General features: G+C 36.2%; 2 protein-coding genes across 2 annotated transcripts in view; one reads left to right on the top strand and one right to left on the bottom strand.

Annotated features, from left to right (window-relative positions):
• The first annotated feature begins 37 nt into the window (after window positions 1-37).
• On the top strand, window positions 38-4,461 carry CUNH4orf46 (chromosome unknown C4orf46 homolog). Its single transcript, XM_045880227.3, has 2 exons — window positions 38-411; window positions 2,085-4,461. The coding sequence occupies exons 1-2, from the start codon at window positions 61-63 to the stop codon at window positions 2,238-2,240; spliced, it is 507 nt and encodes a 168-aa protein (XP_045736183.1). The 5' UTR covers window positions 38-60; the 3' UTR covers window positions 2,241-4,461.
• Window positions 4,462-10,330: 5,869 nt separating this feature from the next.
• Window positions 10,331-27,949, bottom strand: part of RXFP1 (relaxin family peptide receptor 1) — a 100,046-nt gene continuing 82,427 nt past the window's right edge. Inside the window, exons 11-18 of the mRNA XM_045880228.2 lie at window positions 26,357-26,428; window positions 25,199-25,270; window positions 21,703-21,774; window positions 20,763-20,834; window positions 18,742-18,971; window positions 16,237-16,647; window positions 15,287-15,505; window positions 10,331-13,113 (exon numbers count right to left, since the gene is read on the bottom strand). Coding sequence (XP_045736184.1) covers window positions 12,812-13,113; window positions 15,287-15,505; window positions 16,237-16,647; window positions 18,742-18,971; window positions 20,763-20,834; window positions 21,703-21,774; window positions 25,199-25,270; window positions 26,357-26,428 — 1,450 coding nt within the window. The 3' untranslated portion in view covers window positions 10,331-12,811. The remainder of the gene's footprint in view (window positions 13,114-15,286; window positions 15,506-16,236; window positions 16,648-18,741; window positions 18,972-20,762; window positions 20,835-21,702; window positions 21,775-25,198; window positions 25,271-26,356; window positions 26,429-27,949) is intronic.

The following is a 27,949-nucleotide window of genomic DNA, read 5'->3' as shown; positions in this document are numbered from 1 at the left end:
CTGACTGGAGTTTTGCGCAGGCGCGATGAACCGCCCAAGGTGATTGGCTGTCCCGAAAACATGACTGGTATTCGCGGACTTGGGCGGAGACCCACAAGGAGACTGGGCGGGACTTCAGGCGGGAGGAGGCGGGGCTTCTGGGTGTTGGGCGCGAGCAGTTTGAAAGACAGTTGGTGTTGGTTCGGCTGCCAAGGTCCGATTCCGCAGTGCCAGCCCTGCTCAATGGCAGACCCTGAGGAGGTGCGGATTTCTTCGCCGCCCCCGCCGCCTCCTTCCTCTCCCTCGTCTTCAGACGCCTCCTCGTCAGCATCTTCCCCCGGCGTTCCAGTGAGTTTGGGCTGGCCGGTTGCGAGCAGGAGCAGCGGCCGAACGGTGGACCCTCTGGAGGAAGTAGAGCTGCAGATTGGAGACGTGAGTGTCGCTCGACAGGTCCCGGGCTGCGTCCCCACTTGGCCCTTGTGGAAGACAGACCGTTGCTGTGCAAGGGAGGGAAGGACCAGGAATCCGCATCTCGCCCTTCTGCCCCTGAGGGTGTGGGCTGGGGGGTGGGTAGGTAAACCGGAGACCCGATGCCCCCTGTCCACCATCCCTGAGGACTCCGCCTTTAGAATCAGTGTTGAGGAGTGAGGGGTTATCCCTCCACCCGCCCCACCCTTCACTGTTCTCTTTTTGTCTCGCCTCCTGGTTTCAATCATGCTCTGTAACCTGAAACCACGCAGCTTTGCTGCGCCGGCGCGTGTTGGCGGTGTCTGCCCTCTATTCCTCCTCCTTGTCTGTTGGTGCCTTGGAACAGGCTGTGATTTCTTTTCGTGGGTCTTAAGATCCCGCTGCTCTAGTTGGCCACCTGCCAGAGCCTGCTGGCGATGCTACGATTGCCTGTCTCAGGCTTGCTTCGCGCTGGACCCATTTGGAGGGTTTGCTTAAGGCGCGTGTAGTCCAGATTGGTTTCATTAACCGCTAGGTCAAAGGCCCCTCCCTATGACTGCTGGAGTGCATAGTGTGGTTTCTGTTGAATCTCGAACTCCACTGCCACACACACACACACACACACACACACACACACAGTCACACCCACCCACCCACCCAGAGGAGTTTCAGTATATAAGGACTCTTGGGTGAGTCAAGTGAATGAGGTATGTAGGATGTAATCCTCCTGGGAGAAGTTTGTGGAATAGACTCTCCTGTGCAGATTGGAAACTGGGTAATGAACTCGGTTATCTCTCATTGCTTAATAAGTACTTTTTTAAAAAGATGACTAAAGTGCTGATACAGCTTCTGCTTTTGTTGAACGAGACTGGCATCAAGAGAATATGTAGAATGGGCTGCTGATAGGTTATCTAGAAACAGTGTTATTTTATATTCTAGGTGAAGAAAACATTTGAGTAAGAAGTGAATTCCACCAAGAGTTGGGTATTTTCTGTACGCTGCTTTTGTTTGTTTTGATTTTGTTGATGTTATTTGTCCCTTCAGAGTATCTGTTCTTTGGTCTATACATTTTCATGGTCTATATAGTGTTCACAGGTAAAATTAGTGGGACAATGTCCTTGTTACCTAAATATCAGTGAGTTGTTTGTGATGAAATCCTTCAGATATTGATATCTGGTACTTAGTGTCAAGGGATCCAAGTCCTCTTTTTGAGCTATATGAGTCTAGTGTATTTTCTTTCTTTCTTTTAAAGATTTTGGTTTTGTTTTTTTTTTTTTAAAGCAATCTCTACACCCAGCGTGGGGTTTGAACTCACAATGCTGAGATCAAAAGTCACTTGCTCTCTATGACTGAGCCAGCCAGGTGCCCCTGGTGTATTTTAAGTTAAAAAAAAAAAAAAGTACTGACTTGTTATGTCTGGTGCATAATGGATATCTTCCCAGCAGACATATTTCCTCAACGCTTACTTCATAATAAAGAATTTCTTAGGTTCTCTGAAAAAGCTAGTGTTTCAGTTTGAAGATTTTTTTACCTTTATGGAAAATAAGTTGGGCATGGGAGTCAAAGTTTTAAGCTATTTTTAGACTATTTATAAAATGAGATGAAAATCTGAAAGATACACTTATATGGTTTGACTCTTTTATTTTTTTGAATTTCAGGCAGCATTTTCACTCACCAAACTTCTTGAAGCCATATCTGCAGTATCAGCTCAAGTAGAAGAGCTTGCCTTCAAGTGTACAGAAAATGCACGTTTTCTTAAAACGTGGCGGGACCTCTTGAAAGAAGGCTATGATTCTTTGAAGCCTGACAACTGATTTGGCTGTGTACTAATTCATACGTCCTCATTTATGATGTTTGAACGTGGTATCAGGTTGTCTCCAGCAGTTCTGTGTATTCAGAATGAAATTTTCTGAGTGGTTGTCTCACTTTTGTGAAAGCAGAATACCGATGCTATTTTTGATTCTGGCCAATATTTATCTTTAAATATTTTCTGTCCTCTAAACTTCCATAGACTCTTTTATGAAAGTTAATTTCATCAGTGGATAATGGTAATAATGCTACAGTGTGATCAAACTGAAAGGCTACACTTCCTGGGCCATTGGACTGTCTGTGGCAGATTTGGCAGAAAGTATAATGAAGAATCTTAGGCGGGTGCATCCAATTTCCACCATGATTAAGGGTCTCTATGGAATTAAAGATGTCTTCCTTAGTGTCCCTTGCATCTTGGGACAGAATGGAATTTCAGATGTTGTGAAGGTGACTCTGACTCCTGAGGAGGAGGCCCGTTTGAAGAAGAGTGCAGATACACTTTGGGGGATCCAAAAGGAGCTGCAGTTTTAAAGTTTTCTAATGTACCACTTCACTGTCTAGACTACAACAGGATTTTAGTTGGAGGTTGTGTATATTGTCCTTATTATCTGATCTGTTACTCAAGTAATATTAAAATGGCCTAAGAAGAAACATCCGTTTCCTAAAGTTCCAAATCGGAATGGTTCACCAAACCCTGCAGCTGTATCCTGATGCTGGATGCTACCTGTCTTTGTAGCCCTAAATTGGTTAATGTAAGTTAGCCCCACCGTCTCAGAGTCACCACTGCCAGGACTGCAGAGCTGCGGTCGTGTGTTTACTGTGCGTTCTGTCACTTCGGGTTCCTTCCCCCAACACCCGACATGCCTAGTCCATCTTTTCCAGTCAGTCACATCCTGGGATCCAATGTATAAATTCAGTATTGCATGGACGGTGCATAACTGTTCTGAAGGATCTTATTTTGTGTACCATATATGTCAGAATATAGTGTACATGGCCATATAATGTAAAAAGACAATGCAAGCAACTATCCTAAGTGTCATACCAACTAAAATACCAAATAAATTCTGAACAGTGACTTTTTTGGGAAAAAAAAAAAAAAAAAAAAAAAAAAAGCTACAGTGTTAACCAATAGGAAAAAATGGGTAGACCATTATTCTATTTGATTTCCAAGAAGATGCCAAGAGTTTGAAGTTGAGCTTCATTTTCTGGACCAAGGGAAGTAACTTTAAGGTTACCAGTGTTGGCCCAGCTCCACTAGGCCAACTTCCCTGGGACTAGACATTGTGTCTTCTTTATCTTCAGCACCTAGAACAATGACAGTGTCACACAACAACCAGTAAATGTTTGTTGAATAAAAGAGTTGACAATACAATTAAAAGCTGTCTTTTTTTCCTGTTTTTTAGCGTGAAAATTGTAACTTTTTCTAAAAAGTATTTTAATCAGAACCTCACTGACTTGAAGGAAAACATTCTTTTCTTTACGGGAATTTGAAATTTAACTGATGACAACTTTTTAAAATATATGATAAATACTTTTTATTCTTTTTAAAAAGCTTTTAGTTCAGAAAATAAAAGCCGTCTGGAAAGAATGTATATATATATATATATATATATATATTTTTTTTTTTTTTTTCCCTGTTCTGTTTCTCAGGTTAATTGCTTTGTGATGTTGTATGTTCAATTGTTCTCTTTAAAGTGCCTTATCAAAATTATGGCTCTGTACTATTACTCTTTGAACTTTGCACATAATAATTCTAAATTCTAAACATAATTCTAAAGATACTTTGTTTTTAATGCATCAAATTTAAATGATGTGATTGGTTTCATATTTGACTTTAATGACAATGTTCTACTTTACTTGTCCCATATCTTATTATTGTTCTCTTTTTGTTGGTTTATGTCATATGTGTCAGTGATTAAGCCAACTAATTCTCCATAACTTATAGACATCTTTGATGTGGATCTTAATTCTTTGTCGATATGGAGATGTGTACAGAACTATATTCTAAAGCTCTACAGTGGGGTTATGAAAGGGGACAAATAGATGGACAAAGAATTGTTTAGTATATTAAGTCATAGTTCTTGATTAATTTTTTTTAAGTTAAAAATAACACATATGGTGTGTTTATACCAAAGAGATACTTATTTTGATATTGGAAAAATATTTTTATGTGTCATCAGAAGTGCAGTTTTTAAAATGTACAGAAATAAAAGTGTTCAAAACAAATTTTATTTCCATTTCTTTGGGTTCATTATTTTAAAACTTTTATATAAATATTTCAAGCATAAGAGTAAAATATTAGAGATATATTCCCACCATGCAGATTTAATAAATGTTAGTATTTGGCTATACTTTCTTCAGATCTACATATGTTTGTAAATGTTAGATACATTTGAAACTTTTGTTACCTCTTTGATCCCATCCCTTCTTCTCTCCTAGAGGTAACCATTGTCCTAGAAGTGGTGTATATTCTAGTTTGTGTTCTTATATTTTTAATGCATACGTATGTTTTCAAAGCACTACAAAATACTGTTTTGTGTATGTGGTAGCTAGCCTCCAGATGGCCACAATAGTCAGCCTCCTGGTATTCATGCCCTTGTATAGTCTCACACATTGAATAGTGCTGACTTGTGTATCTACTAGGAGATTGAGGAAACGCAGTGTGTGATTTCTGAGGCCATACCTTTGTCCATTTTTCTATTATGTTTTGTCTTTCCCTTATCAATTTGTAGGTATTACATATTTTGAATACTAAATAATGATCTGTTATCTATGTTTCAACTATCTTTTGTAGTTTGTGATTTATCTTTATATTTGATTGTGGAGTTTTATGAAATAAATGGTTTTAATTTTAATGAAATCTTACCAATTTTTCCTAATAGTGCTTTCTGGGTCTTGATTGGAAATGTCATAAAGGTACTCTCCTTTACATCTTTCCAAAAGTTAAATTTTTGTTTTTAATGTTTAGGTGTTTAATCCATCTGATTTTTGCTTATGGTGTGATTTTGGGATCTTGTTTATTTTTGTATGTGTATTGGTGTTCCTCCAAGTATCAGTATTTTCAAATGCTACCTCTGTCATTCAATTACCATATAAGTGCTTGGTTCTGAGCTCATTATTCTATTCTGATCTATTTGCTTAACCCTATGCTAAGATTCCCTATAACTTTTGTTATAGCTTTATCCTAAGTATGATATGTACTACTTTGATTTTTGTGTGTGTGACTTCCTTCCCCAACCATGTATATATTTTTTTATGTTAGAAAAGAAAAACCATGTTAGTTGATTTCTAATTTTGTTGAATTGTGGTCAGCTGAGGTTAACCCCCGGTTTTAGGCAGTGAGCTTTCTGTGGACACTTAACTTTATTCCTCAGCACTAAAACTCATAGCTGCTAGTGTCAGGAGTCAGGGAGGCCCAGAGCTCAGCTCTGTTTAATTTCTGTTGCCATGTGTGGCCCACAGAGAAGTTCATCTTATTTTTAAGAGTTGCTTTTTAAAAAAGCATTCCTTTTTATATTTCTTTTTGCTCTGCTTCATGGGAGGGGTTGGGAAGGCTTCAAAACATAAACGTTTTCTTAGAGACTTAAATTTTTTTCTTAGTAGCTCATTACCAACTCTATATGAACCTCAGAGGAAAACTTAGTATTTTGACTAATGTAATTAAAGTCTTATGAGGCCAAGGTGAATATGATGAAATTTTTTTTTTAAGATTCTATTTATATATTTATTTGACAGAGCAAGAGAGAGCAAAAGCACAAGCAGGGGGAGCAGCAGAGGGAGGGGGAGCAGCAGAGGGAGAGGGAGAAGCAGGCTCCCCGCTGAGCAGGGAGCCCAACAATGGGCTTGATCTAAGGACCCTGGGATCATGACCTGAGCTGAAGGCAGAAGCTTAACCACCTGAGACACCCAGGTGCCCAATATGATGACATTTTTAATATTAAAAATAATGTGTTTCAAAACTTCTGAGTATGAAATATGTGTTAGGCACTATGCTAGGAGGTTTATAAGCATTATTTCATATTAGCTTTCTGAGGAAAGTGATATTATTCCTATCTACAGAAACAGGATAGGAAAAAGGCTGATATGAAATAATTTGCCTGTGGGTCTCTTACACCAAAATTAATATGCCTGTCTATACCATACCTAGCTACCTAGCTCTTGGTTAGACCTATTAGTATTCAAGCTTACTTTGTGGACTCTCCCCAATCATGATGGTTTATTTTATGTGTCGACTGGGTCACAGGATATCCAGATTTTTGGTAAAACATTATGGGTGTTCCTTTGAGGGTATTCTTGGATGAGATTAACATATTGGTAGGTTGAGTATAGCAGATCGCCCCTGGTAATGTGGGTGAGCTTCATTCAATCAGTTGAAGGCCTGAATAGAACAAAAGCCTGCTCCTCCCCTAAGCAATAGCATTCTACCTGATGGCCTTGGAAAAGTGGCTGGTCTTGCCGGAAGACCTTTGAACTAGGACATTGGTTTTTCTTAGTTCTACAGTAGCTTCTGGCCTTTGGATTCAAACGGAGACATGAGCTCTACAGATTTTGGACTTGCCAGCCTCCATAATCATGTGGGACAATTTCTTATAAATCTCTCTATAAATATATAGATTCGGTGCCTGGGTGGCTCAGTCGTTAAGTGTCTGCCTTCGGTTCAGGTCATGATCCCAGGGTCCTGGGATCAAACCCTGCATCGGCTCCCTGCTCTGAGGGAGGCCTGCTTCTCCCTCTCCCACTCCCCCTGCTTGTGTTCCCTCTCTTGCTGTGTCTCTCTCTGTCAAATAAATAAATAAAATCTCTAAAAAAAAAAAATATATATATATATATAGATTCTGTTTCTCTGGAGAATTCTGACTAACACACCATTTAAAAATGGAACTTACATGTTTGTCCGTTCAGTCACCCATCATAGAATATTTGTGCTAATAACTGTATTATATTCAATTTTTTTTCCCTTAGATTAATTTGAGAGCTCTAAATACTTGAGCAAATTACAACTGGAGGTATAGAAACTTGTTAGAAGGTTATTGCAAATATAGTGATGGGACATGATGTTGGCCCAAACTAAGGTATTCAGAATTGGAATAAAGAGAAGTACATAGATTTAAGAGCTGTTTATTAGATAGAATAAAGGTGAGGCTAGGTGAGTTTGATACGATGGATAAAGGAGAAGGAAGAGCCAAAGGATAACTCAAAGATTTCTAGGTTGGGCTGTTGGTACCATTCACCCAGATAGGGTCTTGAAGAGACTCAAGTGTCAGGGTCAGAGTCCATAATAATGACATTAAAAAGCCAGTGAGATACCCAAGTGTAAATGTCTAGGGGTAGTTGTATGCATAAGTGGCTAATTTAGGAAAGAGAATAAGCTAAAGGCAAAAATGTAGGAATCATCAGTATATACATAGTAATTGAAACCACAGGTTTCAATAGTAGGTAAGACTGCTAGTCTTTGGATAAAAAGATTTAAAACAGGGTAAATGAGGCTTCTAGTGAAAGATTTTCTCTTTAAAAGAGGGGTACATCAGTAAAAATTAAATACATTTTTGAAGTATCAATTCACTTATTACTTAGTTTATTAAGCAGTGAAATGCATGGACCTCACCATTTTAGCTGCATATATCCCTTTCCCATTTGTTGTTTTCCTTTAACTTTATCAGTGTCTAAATTGCTAAAAGTCAGTAAATAAGTAATTGCTTTGTGAGAGATTATGTACTAGCCTGATGTATTAGGAGCCCTTAAACTAAAAAGAGAAAAGAAAGAAGGAAAGAAAAAGGAAAGAAAGAAAGAAAGAAAGAAAGAAAGAAAGAAAGAAAGAAAGAAAGAAAGAAAGAAAAGAGAAAAGAAAAAAGAAAGAGAAAAAAAGAAAGAAAAAAAGAAAGAAAGAAAGAAAGAAAGAAAGAAAGAAAGAAAGAAAGAAAGAAAGAAAGAAAGAAAGAAAAAAAAAAGTTGAGGTCTTTCTGATATTTATTTTTAAATTTTAAAACACTTTGGTTTAACTTAGAGGATCACTCTGACCTAGAGCATGGTCCATGAGTTTTGGAACACAGTTTTTTTTGTAAGAAAACTATGACTTGTATCTGCATTAATTTAGTGCTTCTATTGCACCTTCCACTGATAGTAGGAACTAGTTACATGGTATGCTAGTAATTACATATCAAATTAAATTAAATGGAAGTTATTCTGTTTGGGGAGGTGGAAGGATGGAAGAAATGAGTAGACTGAATAGACAAACCAAATTGCTTCTAGAAAATTATTTGAAAATATTTTAAATGCTAAAAAATAGTTTCAGATGTATATTTTGTAAAGTCACTGCATTCTAAGACTCTTAAACATAGGTTACAATCATAATTTTTATAGGATTACATATTGTCTAGCCTTCATGATTATTGCTTTTTTCTTTTTAAATTTTTTTTTTTTTTTTTTTTTAGAGAGAGAGAGAGCATGTGGGGGTAGAGAGAGGGGAAGAGTGAGAGAGAGAGAATCTTAAGCTGATTCCATTCTCAGCAGGGAGCCCCATGTGGGCTCCATCTGGGGCTGGATCTCAGGACCCTGACATCATGACCCTGAGATCATGACCTGAGCTGAAATCAAGATCCGGACACTTAACTGAGCCACTCAGGTGTCTGTGCTTTTTTCTTTTTCAGAAATTCTTTTCAGTCTGTTGAGCATCTGACTCTTGGTTTCTGCTCAGGTTGCAATCTCAGGGTTGAGCCCCAGGTAGGGCTTCACACTCAGCCTGGAGTCTACTTGTCCCTATCCCTCTCCCTGCTGTGCCATACCCCTCACCCCCATTTGCTAGCAAGCGTGCATGCTCGCACTCTCTCTCAAATAAATAAAATCTTTAAAAAAAATATTTTTCTATTCTATTACTTACTAGTAATAAGATTCTTAAGAATAATAAGTAATCCCAAAATAATCTTATAAGAGAATTTAAATATGTTTTCATTTTTGTAGGCTTTAAAAAATTATATAGTCTGAGTAGTTAGAGAATTGACTATATATATATTTTTAATTTTATTATGTTAGTCACCATACAATACATCATTAGTTTTTGATGTAGTGATCCACGATCCATTGTTTTCATATAACACCCAGTACTCCATGCAGTATGTGCCCTCCTTAATACCCATCACTGGGCTAACCAATCCCCCCTCCCCCCTCCCCTCTAAAACCCTGTTTGTTTCTCGGGTCCATAGTCTCTCATGGTTCATCTCTCCCTCCAATTCCCCCCGCCCATTTTTCCCTTCCTTCTCTTAATGTCCTCCATGTTATTCCTTATGTTCCACAAATAAGTGAAACCATATGAGAATTGACTTTCTCTGCTTGACTTATTTCACTTAGCATAATCTCCTCCAGTCCCATCCATGTTGATGTAAAAGTTGGGTATTCATCTTTGCTGATGGCTGAGTAATATTCCATTGGATATATGGACCACATCTTCTTTATCCATTCATCTGTTAAAGGGCATCTCAGCTCTTTCCACAGTTTGGCTATTGCGGACATGGCTGCTATGAACATTGAGGTGCATATGGTCCTTCTTTTCACTACATCTGTGTCTTTGGGGTAAATACCCAGTAGTGCAATTGCTGGGTCATAGGATAGCTCTATTTTTAAATTTTTGAGGCACCTCCACACTGTTTTCCAAAGTGGCTGTACCAATTTGCATTCCCACCAACAGTGTAAGAGGGTTCCCCTTTCTCCACAACCTCTCCAACATTTGTTGTTTCTTTCCCTGTCTATTTTTGCCAGAGAATTGACTATATTTTTTTAAAGATTTATTTATTTATTTTAGAGAGCGTGAGATAAAGACCATGTGGGGGAGTGAGGAGGAAAGGGAGAGAAAGTCCCAAGCAACTCCAAGCTGAGCACAGAGCCTGAGGTGGGGCTCGATCTCATAACCCTGAGATCACAACCTGAGCTGAAATCAAGATTCAGATGCCCAAATGACTGAACCACCCAGGTGCCTTGAGAATTGAATATTATAAGAAGAACTATAGCTTTCTATTCTGATTTTTTGTTGAAAGCATAACCATATTCCTCAGGTAGAAAATTTATTGGTATTATTCCAAGTAAGAACGGAAAGCACTCAAAGCAATCCATATTTTTAATAGAATTAAATTGTAGGCAATTTACTTTCAAAAGAAATCTATACAATTATATATTCAATAAATATATTTTTGATTCCAGTATTTTCATGTTTCAAACATTTTTGGTGTATTTAAAAGTACCTGAAAACATTTTATTCCTATTTAAAGATTTCAAATTATGAAAGCAAAAAATTCCAATAGCTCAGAGACCAGAAGAATAACTAGCTAAAAAGTTAATCTCTTATGAACTGGCCGGCCATGCAAAAGGCAGGTAAATCCATCTCTTGATGACAACTACTTCCTCTTTGAAGTAAAACATGTACATGCAGACCTTTCCTTCCTTAACTTCTTGAGTCAGTTCATTCTAGCTCTTTTCTTTCTTTTCCCTCTTACCAGCTTTACTGAGATCTAATTCAAATTCATCCACCTAACATGTACAATTCAATGGCTTTTAGCATATTCACACAGTTGTTTATTCATCACCACAATCAATTTGAGAATCTATTTTTTGCCCAAGAAAATACTCTGTACTCTTTAGGCAGCATCCTCCCAACCCAGTCACCCCCAGTCATCTCTAATTTACTGTCTGTCTCTATGAATTTGCTTCTTCTAGATATTTCATGTAAGTGGAATCATACAGTAGTTGTCCTTTTGTGTCTGGCTTATTTCATACTCATCGTGTTGTAGATGATGTGTCAGAACTTCTTTCTTTCTTATAAATGGTTGAATAATATTCCATTGTATGTATATACCACACTTTGTTTATCCGTTTATTAGTTGATGGGCACTTGTGTTGTTTCCATCTTTTGGTTACGTAAATAACTAACACAATGAGCATTTGCATACAAGTACCTGTTTGAGTCCTGTTTTGTATTCTTTTGGGTTTATACCCAGGGGTGAAATTGCTGGATCACATGGTAATTCAATGATAAGCTTTTGAGGAACCACCAAACTGTTCTCTATTGCAGCTGCATCATTTACATTCCAACGAGCAATGCAGAAGGGTTTCAATCTCCACATCCTTGTCAATACTTATTTTCTTCTTTTTTCTTTTGTTGTTTTAATTACAGCCTTTCTAGTACGTGTAATCTATCTCATTGTAGTTTTAGTTTTCATTTTTCTAATGATTACTGATGTTGACCAACTTTTCAAGTGCTTATTGGCCATTTGTGTATCTTTTTTGTGGAAATGTCTTTTTAAGTCCTTTGCCCACTTTTAAATTGGGTTGTTTATCTTGAGTTGTAGGAGTTCTTTATATATTCTGGGTATTAACTCCTTCTCAGATATAGGATTTGCAAATATTTCCTTCCATTCTGCAGATTGTCTTTTTACTTTTTTTTTTTTTTTTAAGATTTTATTTTTAACTAATCTCTCTACCCATTGTGGGGCTCATACTTACAACCCCAAGATCAAGAGTTACACGTTCCACCTACTGAGCCAGCCAGGTGCCCCGTCTTTTTACTTTTTTGATAACATTCTCTGGTGCACAAACTTTTTAATTTAGGTAAAGTCCAATTTATCAATTTTTTCCCTTATTTTTACTTACGATTTTGTTGTCACATCTAAGGATCCGTTGCTAAATCCAAGGTCTTGAAGATTTACCCAAATGTTTTCTTCTAAGAGTTTTATGTCTTATATTTAGGTTGTTTAATTTTGAGTTAATTTTTTGTATATAGTATAAGGTAGGGGTCCAACCTCAATCCTTTGCATGTGAATATCCAGTTGGCCCAGCATCATTTATTGAAAAGACAGTTCTTTCTTCCTTTGATTGTCTTGGTATCTTTGTTTAAAATCAATTGACTGTAAATGTGAGGATGCATAGAGAAGTGCTATTTTGAGTTTATATCAGAACATCTTTTTTCAGAGTAACATTGTGTATTACCTCTCAAGCATACAGGGACTTCAAGAGAGGTAAGATGAATTCTTAAAACAAAATATCTATTTTGCCAACAATCAGATATTTTCTCATTCCTCATTTTTCATTATTTTGAGTATTCCAAAACCTTAAACCTTTATTTACAAGTGTCCATGATTATTGTGTTTGCTGACATGCATGACAGACAAAGCTCTGCCTTAAACTAAGAACTGCAAATGGCCTTCGTATATTCTGTTGTAGCTACACATAATTTGACATTGCAAATTGAAAAGGTTCTATGCTGTGCACTTCCGGAAATTTACTGCAGTGCTACGTGCATAATGGGTACTCAATAAATGCATGGTAAAAGAATGAATAAATCTTTCTGAAATAGATTTCTCTTAATTTCTTATGCAAAATATGTACTAATATATACACATTGTCGATATAATTTATTTCCCTTTATACGGGCCCCCGTCACTTTGATTTTTCAAAAATAACCTCATGTCCTTGTAATAGCTTTATCTTAACCATTATAAATTATTAATTTTGCGGCATTCATTTTATACTAATAAATCCATCGTGAAGCATCCCACAACATTCTCTGCATAGCAATGGGTTTCAGAGTCAGTTATGAATAGGAATTGAGTCTAGTTGATTGAGAAATTAGTGACAATTCACAGGGGTCTGTGAAAAGAGCTGGCTTTATTAACTCAGATGGTATCTCTTGCAGTGGCCACATTTCTACCCAGATGAATGATGGAGCATATGTTTTCTGACTTCCTTTGCTGTCAATAGATCTTCTTTGTCTGTAGTTATACCAAAACTGATGGATCATTTCTTTGAATGGTCTTGTGGTCAGAGTATACAGAATTGGGTTCAAAGCACTGTTGATAGGCAGAATAAAGATCACTACCCAAGAGGTTATGGTACCTAGAAGAGAAAAATGCAGTAGTTTTAGTGTTCAGGGATGTTTACAAGGTACAGAAACCCCTTTCCCTTGTTTCTCCCCCAGCCCCCTTTTGAGTCTTAATTTTTTCCCTTTGATGTCACATAATTAAATACCAAGTCTAATGTGTTTCCAGGATGTCTTTCCAGGGTGCCAGTGTTTGAGGGGAGTGCTGGTGCTGCAAAAAGACAGGGTTCTTTGCTAAGTAGCTTTTCTTGAATACATCCATAAAAGTATTCCATTAGGTAGAAACATTTTCCACCAAGTGATTGCATATTATTGTGATATGATTCCATTTTAGGAAAAACAGTATCGTTTAGCATTCAAATCATACCTTTTCCAGTATTTTAATTGCTGGATAGTACATATAGTGTTTCTCAAAATATATAGATAGATTTCTGCTATTTCTTTGGTTTTAAAAATAAGTATGCATTTTTAGACTTTTGACTAGATATTTCGGTAAAAACATTGTTGGCTAAACTTATCTTAAAAATCACTGTAGTACACAGGTAACTACCAAAAGTTCAGATTTGTTATTATAATTTAATTGATGCTATTTTCCCTCTTTGTTGTTTATAAAATGTAAGATACTATTACCACCAACCATAAGATAAAACAAAATTAAAATTGTATGTTTATAACTTTTAAAAATGTGAATATATACTGCACTATACTTATAATTAACAGCATTTTGCACATTTTTTATTGTGATAAAATATACATAACATAAAATTTACCATTTTAATCATTTTTAAGCGTGCCATTCAGTGGCAATAAGTGCATTCACAGTGTTGTGCAACCATCACCACCATCCATCTCCAGAACTTTTTCATCTTCCCCACTGGAAACTCCATACCTATTAAACAATAACTTTTCACCCCCTCTCCTCCCAACCCCTGACAACACATTCACAAACTTTCTGTCTCTATGAATTCGACTACTCTGGTTACCTCCTACAGTGGAATCACACAATATTTTCCTTTTGCGACGGGCTTATTTCCCTTAGCATGATGTCTTCAAGGTCCATCCATGTCGTACCATGTTTCAGAATTTCCTGCCTTTATAAAGCTGAGTAATAAACCATTTTGTGTGTATAACACACTTTGTTTATCCATGCATCCATTGATGGACACTTGGGTTATTTCCAGCTTTTGGCTATCGTGAATAATGCTGCTATGAACCTGGGTGTACCAATGTCTGTTTGAGTTCTTGCTTTTAGTTCCTTTAATTCCCAGAATTGGAATTGTTGGGTCATATGGTATTTCTATGTTTAATTTTTTGAGGAACCACCACGCTGTTTTCTATAGCAGCTGTGCTATTTTGCATTCCTACCAGTGATGCACAAGAGCTACAATCTCTCCAAATCCTCACCAGTTTGTGTTATTTTTTGTGTTTTTATTTTTTTTATTATTTTTAATTTTTTTTAAATTTTTTGTGTCTTTGGTAGTAGCTATCCTAATGAGTGTGATGTACATTATTTTTAAATACCAAGAATGCATTCTTCAATCATCCCTCACACTCTGGGGTAATGTTCTCTAAATTGCTATGCAGGGCGCCTGGGTGGCTCAGTTGGTTAAGCGACTGCCTTCGGCTCAGGTCATGATCCTGGAGTCCCTGGATCGAGTCCCGCATCGGGCTCCCTGCTTGGCAGGGAGCCTGCTTCTGCCTCTGGCCCTCCCCCCTCTCATGTGCTCTCTCTCTCTCATTCTCTCTGTCTCAAATAAATAAATAAAATCTTTAAAAATAAATAAATAAATAAATAAATAAATAAATTGCTATGCAATCTGGGAAGAAAAATGTCTTATGTTCTCAAAAAAAATGAAGTAAAAAAAGAAAAAAAATGAAGTAAATATTTGATAGTCATTTTTACCTGTTTGGTCATCTTAAGCATGACATTATCAGAATTACAAAACACAGAGTGTTATTTATTTGAGTCGTTACTTTGTTCCAATAATAATTGTGCTTTAGGCATTTACGGAAATAACTGGACAGTTTCCTCCCAGTAAACTTTTGATTGATGAACAGAGCCTGAGGTACATGTAACTCTGACTTACAATTCTTAAAATGAGTTGGTGTTAAGGATCTTAATTTTCTTTCTTAGAGGAACGCTGCAGAGACAGACTTATTAATTTTTTACAGAAAGAAAAAAAGTTGTACCTGGTATTTCTACCTGAAGCAATGAAAGAAATTTCAGTACAAAAATGGGTATCCAGCATAATGCATCAGTAAATACAATAAAGAAAAACCGTTTGGCAAGGATCATCTCTTTTTTAACTTGATTCCGTATTTCAGTTGCTGTTATGGCACTTTGATGAACGCTGTAAAACATGCTTCCATAGGAAAAAACTATGATGATAAATGCCGCCAAGTTAACACCTGTTTAGAACGTAAAGATTATTATTGATGTGTATTAGCATCCTTTCAAAACAAACACACACACTCTTAGCTGTTTGAACATGAATATGTTTTTTTGTTCTTCATAAGAATTACTAAGGTACACAAAAATAATGAATTTTTTAAAAATTTGAAGTAATGTTGAACTAATGAGGAATAAGGGAATTTTAATTTAAAAATGGCATATTAAAATGAGATCATAGTGATTCAGTGAATATCCTGGGTCTTTTAAATTAATCTTTATAGGTTTTTTAAATCATTCAATTAGTTTAAGTTATACTTTGAGAATATATATATATATATATTTTTTTTTCTTTACCCTCCCCCTGAGAATTTTTTTTACAAGAGAAAAACACTTGTATGTCTATTTTCAAGGCAAAGACTTGTGTGGCTATTTTGAATTTGTTCATATTATAAGTGCAAAGGGTTAAAATATGTTTTATTTAGTATTATTAGGGTGACTGCCCAAAATACAAGTATTTACTGTTTTGTCTTTTATTAAGGACCATGTTGGAATTTATATGATAAAGTGGTAATTCAGGGCAAAAAATCCCTTTAGGGATATTCTGACAGAATTCGTCCCAATGTCAGTGAGAAAAACTGGTTAGAAGATCTGAAATAAAAATTTATAAACTTTAGAAGAAATAATGAGACTGACATTATGATTTATTCTAGTCATTAAATAAAAGGACTTATAATCCAGGGTTTCTCACCAAGAAAAATTGTCACTGAATAAATCTGGGCTCCAGTACTTCCGGTATCTTCTGAATGAAGAGGGAAACACACTCCATTGGTGCCATAGTAGTTTTTGAAAAATTCCTTATTGGTCAATGGAATGAGAGCCACTATAAACCCAGTAATCCAAATGAGAATCAGAACTGTAATTGTTCTGCATTTTCTAGGTCTTAAACACCTAAAAGGATAGACAATGCAGATATATTTTTCCAGTGTCAGAAATGTTAGCAGTAACACTGATACTTCAGTGGACAGAATGGCCAAAGATCCCACAAGCTGACAGTGAATACTCTCCATCCACAGCTGCGCATGCTTGTTGTATTCTCCACGAAACTTTAGGTCAAAGGCTCCGATCAGAAACAGATATATTCCCATTAGGCAGTCAGCACCTATAGGATCAGTAGATGTTGCAAATTTAGAGAAATAAATAGGTATAATGGAATTAACAATAACTGGTAATATTTTTAGTATTAGCAAAAAATGCCTAATTTACTTCCATCTTAGGAGGAGGTACTTTTATTCTAACAGTTCATTTATGGGTAAGGACCTCTTCAGCAACTGTCTTCAAAAACCACTCTTATAGCACCCTCTATAGCTAATTATGTAATTATTTCCTCTGTTTTTTAAAATTTTCAAGTCTGTGTGAGCAGGGATTTTGTCTGTTTTGTTTTCCATTCTGGTCTCATCACCTAGAGGTGTTGTTGAGTAAATGGATAAAATGCAATTATGTTGAGGGGCGCCTGGGTAGCTCAGTCGGTTAGGTGTCTGCCTTCAGCTCAGGTCATGATCCCGAGGTCCCGGGATTGAGCCCAGAGTCAGGCTCCCTGCTCAGTGGGGAGTCTGCTTCTCCCTCTGCCTGCCACTCCTCCTGCTTGTGCTCACACTGTCTCAAATAAATAAATAAAATCTTTAAAAAAATGCAATTATGTTGAGCATTCGATTAGGGACCAATATAGGGATGTTATTATTTGGATCACCTCTTCTGCTGAAATATGCTCCTAGCTTAACAAGCTAAGGATATCAACCAAAATCCTAGAGAAAATAATTCAGAAGTTGTTGTGATAGACTAATGACTATGAATTTGGGGGTCTATAATTTAGATGATTTGCATAATTAAGAAGAGCTCTATAGGGGCACCTGGGTGGCTCAGTCAGTTAAGCGTCTGCCTTCAGCTCAGGTCATGATCCCTGGGTGGTGAGATAGAGCCCCACATGGGGCTCCCTGTTCACCGGGGAACCTGCTTCTCCCTCTCCTCTACCACTCCCCCTGCTGTGCTCTCTTGCTCTCTCTCTCATATAAATAAATAAATAAATAAAATCTTAAAAAAAAAAAAAGTGCTCTATAGTCAGTATAATTTTGAAGGGCTTAAGTTATTTACCCAGAGCTGGTCTAAGCAAACCTGTTCTCTTTGATTCTCTCTTCCCATTTTTACATCTTTCTCGGTCTCTTTTTAGGCTCCCCCATCCCCAAAATCAGTTGTTAATGTGATGCACTATTTGGTGATTTTGCTTTTTAAGCAAACATTTCATATCAGAGAGTAGGTGAGATTTTTTGACTACACAGGCAATCTACACAAGGTTTCTGAAATCACATCACTGTATAAATCATAAAGCTGTCCCTAATCCTTAAACACTGAAGTTATATTCTAGCCTTCACCAGAGAAATTGAGCATACTCAAGATTTTGTAATTAACAATACAAAGTAGTAACTAATTTCTGACTTCTATTTCTTAGGTAGTTTGCAATGAATAAAACAAACATTAGACTTTGAATGAGTCTGGGGGGAAGACATGGACAGCACACATGAAGCAAAACATCATGTAGATTGATACTTGCTGGAGAAAGTATGAATACATTGTAGGTCACTTGACACTATGAACAGCCTGACCACTTGCTTATTTCTTGCTTATTTTTCTTTGTAGTCCTCATTTAACACAGTACTTGGCAGTCACATTTCAAAAACTTAAAAAAAATTTAATACTATGTAAAAACACTTTCTTATTCAAATATTTCAAATTACGAATGGAAGAGATTTTAGTAGCACAGAAACCAGAAAAACAGCTATCAGTTAAGTCAATATCTATGATCCAGACATGCAAACAAAAAAGTAAATACAATTCTGAGTGTAAAAATATGACTGTGAAAAGTTGCCATTTTATTCATAGTAGAAGAGTTTATATGCTTTAACAAAACATGCCTTCAGAGAAGAAAACTAATGAACAAGATATTTTTTATGAGACAAAACTAATAAACAAGACCTTCATTAATCTGTGTAAGGTAACTGAATTTTCCTGTTTCAAATACTTATTTTCCTTCTCACCAAAGTCATTTTATTTTCATTACAGTGAATGTGAAAACAACATATAAGCAAAAAGGAGAAAAATGTAAAATCTTGTAATTCTACCACTCTGTTTACTTATTTTTAATACCAGTGCTTTTATGTATTTCAAAACTATAATTCTTCTTCAATCAGGAAATACTCACAGCAGAGAGAAATGATTGACATGGCATGTAGCTTGTTCTCAGACCTGATATAAGGTCTCATACAAATGACAAAGATGTTTCCAAAGCATGTAACTGCAGATACAACCCAGACAAACACTCTCTGAATAATGTTTGCCAAGAGGTTTTCTAGAGATGAGATCCCATCAGTGTTTGGTTTACAGCTGCGAACATGGGGTGCATACCCACAGTACTGGAATTTCTTAAAATATCTGATGCACAAAGAGAAAGTTAAATAAGATTTTAAATTTAATTCAGTGTCACTATACATTCATATTTCTTTTCTACATTTTCTCAGTAGAAAGAAAATGTCTTAATATGAGGCTCACAGTCATGTAAAACATTAAGGATACTGAAGGTTTACATTTTAATTCTTGTGAACTTGATTTCACTGCAAAAGAATATGTGGGTCAGAGCAGCAAATAGGCATCATGAATATACAAGTGTGCATCATGCCTCAAAACATAAATAAACCATTAGCATGGGATCAAGAGAATTAATCCATCTAAGGGAACTTTTATTGGATTTTTAGTGTTTATGTAGCTCCTATTGTTGCTTCATCTAATCTTTTCAGCCCTCTGGGGAAGAGGAAGCGAAATGTTTTCTCCTCTGGCTTCCGAGGCTTTTCTGTTATAGAAGTTATTATGTGAGCTGAACCTGCCTGTTCACATGCTTATCTCTCGACCAGATTTTGGTACGTAATAAGGTGTTCAATAAATATTTGTTGAGTTAATTTTTTCATCAATAGAGAGACCTCTCGTGTTGATGAAGACACTACCCAGATAACCAGTAATGGCTACTGTGTTACCAGCAACACCAACACCATTTATTGAGCATCTTCTAGGTATCAGGAATCAATTCTCAAATCAACTCCATGAGCAAGGTATTAGCATCACCATAGGAGGAGATGAATCTTCAGTGGAGGCAAATTATTTGCTATGAAATTTTCTAATAAATGTAGAAATTGGAGATCAAATTAGATCTATTTGCCTCTAACGCTATGTACTCTGGCAAAAATTATAAATGATCATTATAGTATAGAGAGCTGGAGTAATATAAGATAAAACCTTGACAATTACAGTATATTGTCCTGTTTTTAACTCTTGCTGCCTGAATTCCTTAGATCTGATATGGTTTCTGCCCAATTCAAGTCTGTTCCTTGAGTTGTTTCTTGGGTTTTATGAGCTATACCATTTTCTCCCAATAAACTATGTTTGGCTTACACTAGTTCGAGTGGTATGTGTTGTGTGCAATTAAAGAAACTTTTATAAGCATCTCTCTGAAGAGTTATGGAAAACAAAAGAATGTCCTGCGTTAGACTTAAAATATAAGCAAAATTATAGAGTGATGTTGGCTGACATGACACTTTCTAAATTGTCGACACTTAATTACCCTGGCACGGAGATCATTCTAATCTCTGCTGTAAGACTGCATTCAATTAAAGAAAAATGTTTCCAAAGCATGGAATCAATGGTACCATAATACACACTGTTTGAATAAAAGATTTTTCAAAGCTTGCCATTTTATCCATACACACTTGCTCCAATCATGTCCTGACATTGGCGGCAATTTTTACTGAGGATTTCTCCATACTTTCCTCATTTACAGCAATTATTTATTTACAATTATTTTGTGTTGCTTATATAAGTTCCTATTTCTTCACCTGGTAACACTTAGACCATGTGTGTGAATTACTAGCTCATCAGACAAATATCACTATGTATGAATGGTATCAGTGCTAAGGAGAGCTTATAAGACTGAGTGTGTTCTCTCCACACTCATGTTCTCTGACATTGAAAAAAATCACCTTTGATTCTACCAAACCATGGAACACTAAAAATCATCCCACCCAATAGCAACACTTCAAGAATAATATTGTTTAGGCAAATGAGTCGGCGGAAAATTTGATAGATTGGATGCATTGGGTATGGATATATTAGCACAGTGCACGTGGAAACATAAGATTGAAATCAAGGTGAAAAACAAGAAAAACATCTGCTTACATGTGAGAGAGATTCATTAGAGGTCTAAACATCCTGTGTTGGATATTTGAAATTTCAATTCCTTCCAGGCTGCTAAAAATATCAAATTAATTATCAAAATAACATATATCACAAGGGTGTAATAAAACGAGTTTTTGTGAAGGACAGTTAAATAAAATGCTGTCAGTTAACACTGATTGTGAACCAAACGTTAATACTCAGCCTGCCCTATGCACTTACTTCCCCAACTCTTTCTTGATTCTGACATTTTTACACAAATATCTCCTCTATTTGAATTTTTTTGATCCTTATAGGTCATAACACATGCTTTGTGCATAGTAACTACTCAATAAGGGTTTGTGGAATAAATGAACACACATTATCTTTTAGATAATATTACAATAGCAGAGAGGTTTGACATTTTTCTAATAATTTTTAGATAATATATTTTTTTCTAATAAGATGCCATTTTACTGAGAGAACATTTAAATTAAATGAACTGAAGCTTATCTTTTAAAGGCAATTCTTAGACCACAACAGATTTGTGTGTGTGTGTGTGTGTGTGTGTGTGTGTGGTGTAAGTACTGATTTATATAATCTAGAATATTGCATCTTTGGGATAACGATGGCTATAATAAAATCCTAGATACCAGTGCTAATGGAGAAATGAATATGCAGAGTTGCCTTCAGAAGATCAAAGCAAACAATCTAATATAAGCTCATGGTGATTACAGAAAAATATAAAATCATTATCTGATTTTTAGTTTATAAACTTGTAAGATAAAACTGTTTGTTCATAGTCTAGTGAGCACTCATATGGTTTCATGGTGTTTAACTCATATCCTGGGAATAAAGCTTCTGATTTGAAAGATTGTATACATTTTATTTTATAAAATTTATTAGCTATTAGTTTATAAATAACAATTTCATCGTAAAACTATCCCCATAGGTATATACTTACAGAGACTTGAGTTTGACAAGATAATCAAATTGATCTGCTTGAATTTTCTGGATTGGGTTATAGGAAAGATTCCTGTTTTTAAAAAAAAGGCAGCAATAGGTCATTTCTAGAAACTGCTTAAGTAAAGAGACAGTGTTATCTGTTGACTGGATTACTTTTAAACATTAACAAAAAAAGTGTAGTAACAACACTTGCCTTACAGAGTACATCAAATATTTAAATGAATTAATGGAGATAAAACACCTAGAATTGTGCCTGGCTCTTAATTAACACTATGATTTTATTAGTGAGTGGGAGCTAAGACAACACAAGAATGAAAGTGGACTTGTCAAGAAATGGCTCTCACCATAGACACAGTAGGGTGCTCTGCAAGAAACCGCACATACCTCACCTTTTGCTTAAGATCTCATTTAGTTAAATGAAAAACAATCTCATTTTGTCAAAATTTGAACTGATAGAATCACCCTGAATACTTTTTACAATAAATCTTATGCCAAAGAGTGACATTTGTGCTAATGGTTTGTGAGGCATGAAATGAAAAGTAAAAGGCTATAGCTGGGAACAAAGAGATAGAGAGCAGAGTTACAGTGCAGCTCAATTTCGATAGAAAAGAATTTCAGAATCTTTGTAAAAAAAAAAAAACCTTGAGACAAAAATCATTGATTAAAGGGAGCTTCTCAGGGCAAATTCTCTTAGAGAAATTTATTCTAGTTTAGATCGTTAGTTAGGTGGGGAAGCTTCTGGGAGGCAGTGATTGTAGAAAGAGTGGAAGAATGACAATGAAAATTGAGTTGTATAAAGAAACAAAGTGGACTCAACAGTCTAGGACTAGAAGGAAACTATCTGAACACAATACCGGCCATATATGAAAAGCCTACAGCTAACATCATCCTCAATGGTGAAAGGCTGAAAGCTTTTCCTCCAAAATCAGTAACTAGACCAGGATGACCACTTTTGCTTCCATTCAACATAGTATTGGAAGTCTGGCCAGAGTAATTAGGCAAGGAAAAAAAAAAAAGGCATTCAAATTTGAAAGGGAGAAGTAAAATTATCTCTGTTCACGTATGACATAATACTGTATGTAGAAAACCCTAAAGAGGGGCGCCTGGGTGGCTCAGTTGGTTAAGCGACTGCCTTCGGCTCAGGTCATGATCCTGGAGTCCCGGGATCGAGTCCCACATCGGGCTCCCTGCTCGGCGGGGAGTCTGCTTCTCCCTCTGACCCTACCCCCTCTCATGTGCTCTCTCTCTCTCATTCTCTCTCTCTCAAATAAATAAATAAAATCTTAAAAAAAAAAAAAAGAAAACCCTAAAGATTTCACACACACACAGAATTGTTAGAACTTATAACTAAATGCAGCAAAGTTGCCAAATACAAAACCACTACACAAAAGTTGAATGTGTTTTTATACACTAACAATGAACAATCCAAAACAGAAATGCAAAAGGTAATTCGATTTACAATAGCATCAACAGAATCAAATATTTAGGAATAAACTTAACCAAGGAAGTGAAAGACTTGTGTTTGAAAATAAAATGCTGCCAAAAGAAATTTGAAAAGACACTGTATGTTTATGGATTAGCAGACTTAATGTTGTCAAGATGTCAAACTCCCTGGGGCGCCTGGGTGGTGCAGTCAGTTATGCATCCAACTCTTGGTTTTGGCTCAGGTCTTGATCTCAGGGCTGTGATCTTGGGCTCCTGCGATTGAGCCCCAGGTCTGGCTCCACACTGAGTGCAGAGTCTGCTTAAGATTCTCTCTCTCCCTCTGCCCTCCCCTCCACTCCCGTGCTCTCTCTCTAAAATAAATAAATACATATTAAAAAAAAAAAAAGATGTCGATACTCCCCAAAGTGACCCATTGATTCAGTGCAATCTCTGTCGCAGTCCTAATACTTTTGGCATAGAGAGAAAAATCCATTTTGAAATTTGCATGGAATCTTACAGGAGCTTGAATAGCTAAAACAATTTTGAAAAAGAACAAGGCTGGAGGCTTAACACTTCCTAATTTCAAAACTTATTACAAAGCTACAGTAATCAGTACCAGGTAGTACTGTTACAAAGACAAGTATATAGGCCAATGGAATAGGATAGAGAGCACAGGAATAAACCCTTGTATATATGGTGTCAAGACTGTTCAGTGGGGGAAAGGACAGTCTTTTCAACAAATGGAGCTGGGAAAACCAGATTACTATCCACATACAAAAGAATGAACTTAGAACTTACCTTACATCATGTATAAAATTAACACAAAATGGATCAAAGACCTAAATATAAAAGCTACAGCTATAAAACTCTTAGGAAAAAAACATAGGGGAAAAGCTTCAGGGCACCGGATTAAGCAATGATTTCTTGTATACAACACCAAAAGCATAGGCAATGACAACAAAATAGAAAAATTTGACTACACGTAAATTAAAAACTTTTGTATGTCAAAGGAGACTATCAACAGTGTAAGGGCAATTTACCGAATAGAAGAAAATACTTGCAAATCATATATCTGAAAAGGATCTAATATCTAAAATATATAAAGAATTCCTACAATTCAACAACAGAAATCAACCCAATTAAAAGATGGGCAAAAGACTTGAATAGACACTTCTCCAAAGAAGATATATGGCCAATAAGCCCATGAAAAGATGTTCAACATCATTAACCATTAGGGAAATGCAAATCAAAATCACAATGACTTTCACATCCATTAGGATGAATATAACCCCCCCAAATAGAAAAGAACAAGTGTTGTTGAAGATGTAGAGAAATTGGAACATCCGTGCACTGCTAGTAGGAATGTGAAATGGTGTAGCTGCTTGGAAATCAGGGTGCTGTTTCCTCAAAAAGTTAACATGGAATTACCGTATGATCCAGCAATTTTACTTCTGGGGGTATATACTGAAAAGGATTGAAAGAAAGGTCTCAAACAGATATTTGTACACCCATGTTCATAGCATTACTCACAATAGCTAAAAGGTGGAAGGAACCCAAGTGTCCATTTATGGATGAATGGATAAACACAATGTGACATATATATGTCACATTATATATATAGTGAATTACTATTCAGAATAATATTATGAATTAATGCTATTATTCAGAATAATATCCAGAAATTCTGACACATGCTACAAAACGTATGCACCTTGAAGACATTATGCTAAGTGAAATAAGCCAGTCACAAAAGGTCAACTATTGAATGATTCCATCTATATGGGGTACCTAGAGTAGTCAAATTAATAAAAACAGAACAGAGATGCTGGTCAGGGGAGGTGATGAGGAGATATTGTTTAATAGGTATGGAGTTTCAGTTTGGGAGGATGAAAAAGTTCTGGAGATGGATGGTGGAGATGGTTGTACAACATGAATGTACTTAATATCACTGAACTGTACATTTAAAATGGTTAAAATGCTAAATTTTGTGTTATGTATGTTATTACAATTTAAAAGATAAAAGACATTAAAACAAAGAAGTGAAACGACAAAATTAGTATCAATCTTACAATTGTGAGAGCTCCTTCAGATCCTTAAATACTTGCGGTGGAAGATTTTCAATCTTATTACTTCCTAAATCCCTAGGGAAATAATTGCAACCATGTCATATCAGTTTCTTAAGACTTTATTCATTGTTCTGTAATTTGTTAGGAAATGATTATACAACTTTTTTAATAGTGCTGTTAGTGAGTTACACTAATTACCAGAAGTCTAAAAGTTTTAGAAAAGTGAGTGTAATGGGAAAATATAAAAATAATTTATCCCATTTCATCACTTCTTCAGAGACAAATGCTTGCTGATATTTTTCTATTTTCTAATTTAATTAATGCATGTGTTGTGCCTCTTTTCCCCTTCCCTTCATTCCCTTCTTCCTTTTACATTAGAGTAGGACTATGATTTGGAACCTTAATTTTTGCACAGTTCAAACCCAAGTTGTTCAAGGGTCGACTGTAGTGGCTAGTCCAAACTTTAGCAAAATCCAATTGAGAAAATTAATAGTAAAACATAAAAAAATTGTCTGAAGGACATGTACTTCATCCATTGCCCAACATATATTTTATTCTGATAATCAGCTCCTATGTGCTCGGGCCACAAAGCTTTGGTTTATCAGAGCGTTGTTTTAATGCCCTTTGGAACTGGGTCACTGATCTTAAAAAAAGGACAGTGTAGACAATTGATTTAACTTATGTCTCTCTTCCATTATTATAGGTTGGCATGTTATCCAAGGATGTCTAATTTCTTTGTGGATCCAAGATTATCTCTTATTTCCAGAATTAGCAAAGTATGTCTTTTTATCTTATAGTCTCTGAATCCTAACTCTTTAAGAAACTTAAAAACAAATATGCTGTTCCTCTCTAGCAGCGGGACAGAGTGATGTAGGATGTATTTTATTTATTAAATTTACCCTGACTTTATTATTTCTTTGTAGCTGTGTTTCCTTTATCTCATTTTCCTCAAGTAGTTATTATATATATATATATATATATATATATATATATATATATATATTAATGTGTATTTTGTAAGCTATATAGAGTTCATTTATGGCTCAAAGTACATACAAATAATGCTAGGAAAAGAGATAAATGTTTCTCAAATGTATAAAAGCATATATGTGTAACAAGTTTGAACTAAAACCGTAGAAACAAAAGTCTTATCAAACTTACAATTCATCTAGCTTCTGGAGAGGTGCAAAAGTATTTTCATTTAGGTGATTAATTTTGTTTTTCCTCATTACCCTGAAAGTAAAAAGAAAAATATGTTGTGGCTCCTTGAGATAAGAGGTAAATGAGTTTTTGGAGGGAAGATTAACAATCTGAAAAAAAAAAAGATAATTATATATAGTGCATTTTCACATCATGTATTTTGTAGTACGGTTACTTACCCAGTCTAATTTTAGTTTTAAATTTCTCAAGTCTTTTAACGATGATAAAAATAAAATATTATTCAAATTTTTAAGTGAGGTAGGGAAGAACTCTGCAAGGGAAATAGTGAAAATGTGAACCCTTGAGAATACAGACTGAATTTCGTGCACCTGGAGCTGTGTTAGAGAGTCGCCTCTTCTTCAGTCCGCCCAGCACGTCCCTAACAGAAACCCCGCGCGCATGCGCACAGTAGCACTCATATGCATCTGGTAGCTGATGCGACTTGGGGTGGAGTTGCCTAAGGATGTCTAATCTAAACTGGACCAATTCAGAAGGTCTCTAGTTTGGGATGTTGAACCAGACTGTATGTAATTCTTTTTTTTTTTTTTTTTTTTTAAGATTCGTTTATTTATTTGACAGAGAGTGCGAGAGCGCACAAGCTGGCTCCCAGCTGAGCGGGGAGCCCCCACTCCAGGCTCAATCCCAGGACCGAGATCATGACCTGAGCCGAAGACAGATGCTTAACGGACTGAGCCACCCAGTTGCCCCACAGACTGTACGTACTTCTTGACCAGGACATTTCTGCACTGATCTCGTGTATTATGAGCCAGCATAAAGGAGTAACTCATGGAAAAGTTTTAAAATCCCGTGGCCTGGGTTGCTCAGTCCCTTAAGCGTCTGTCTTCGGCTCAGGTCACGATCCCAGCGTCCTGGGATCGAGCCCTATATGGAGTTGTTTGCCCAGCGGGGAGCCATCTTCTCCCTCTACCTGCAGTTCCCCCTGCTTGTGCTCTCTCTCCGACAAGTAAATAAATAAGATCTTTTTTAAAAATGTCTTAAAATGTTTCCAATTCTTTAAATGTGTGATATTCTCAGAGGTTGGCCTTGTTCCATCTTGAAGTATTTATTTTCTCTCTGCTCTCCAAACCATTACCACCTCCTGCCAGTATCCCTAGACCAGAAAAGCACAAGCCCCTGCCAAGAGGAAACTCACAAATGATTTCCTCACACAGAGGCTTCTTTAAGAACAAATAAAAGTAGAACAGCAAAGAAGTTGCAAGTTTTGGTCTATGTCCTTCAGGTGCAATTTGGTTTCTTTTGGGCAGTTAGTAGGAACTGTTTTGCATGACTGATATAAAGCATCCCGCACCCGAAGACTGCTGAGCTCACTGTGCAAGAATTCAAACATCTTAGTGGCTTGAACTCATTGGAATGGGGGATGCATATTGGAGGAAAATTTTTCTTGTATCAGTGATAGCTATTGCATTGCCTGTACACAGAGGTCCTAGTATTATGTTTCTAGTATGGATTTCAAGATGGATTCTGGGATGTTTCCAGAAGGATTCTAGTATAGTGGTTTTCAAAGTTTTCCCCTGGTAACTGCTCTTAAAAACT

Source organism: Mirounga angustirostris, unplaced genomic scaffold (assembly GCF_029215605.1).
Source record: "Mirounga angustirostris isolate CCGP_5_RB_7025 unplaced genomic scaffold, mMirAng1.0.hap1 SCAF_2, whole genome shotgun sequence".
Lineage (NCBI taxonomy): Eukaryota > Metazoa > Chordata > Mammalia > Carnivora > Phocidae > Mirounga > Mirounga angustirostris.
The sequence above is the reverse complement of the archived record's forward strand: the minus strand, read 5'-3'. Positions and strand labels throughout refer to the sequence as shown.

Coding starts and splice junctions, on each gene's coding strand:
- CUNH4orf46 (XM_045880227.3), top strand. CDS start 61: ATGACTGGTATTCGCGGACTTGGGCGGAGACCCACAAGGAGACTGGGC. Junction 412..2,084: donor TAGAGCTGCAGATTGGAGAC/GTGAGTGTCGCT, acceptor TTTGAATTTCAG/GCAGCATTTTCACTCACCAA.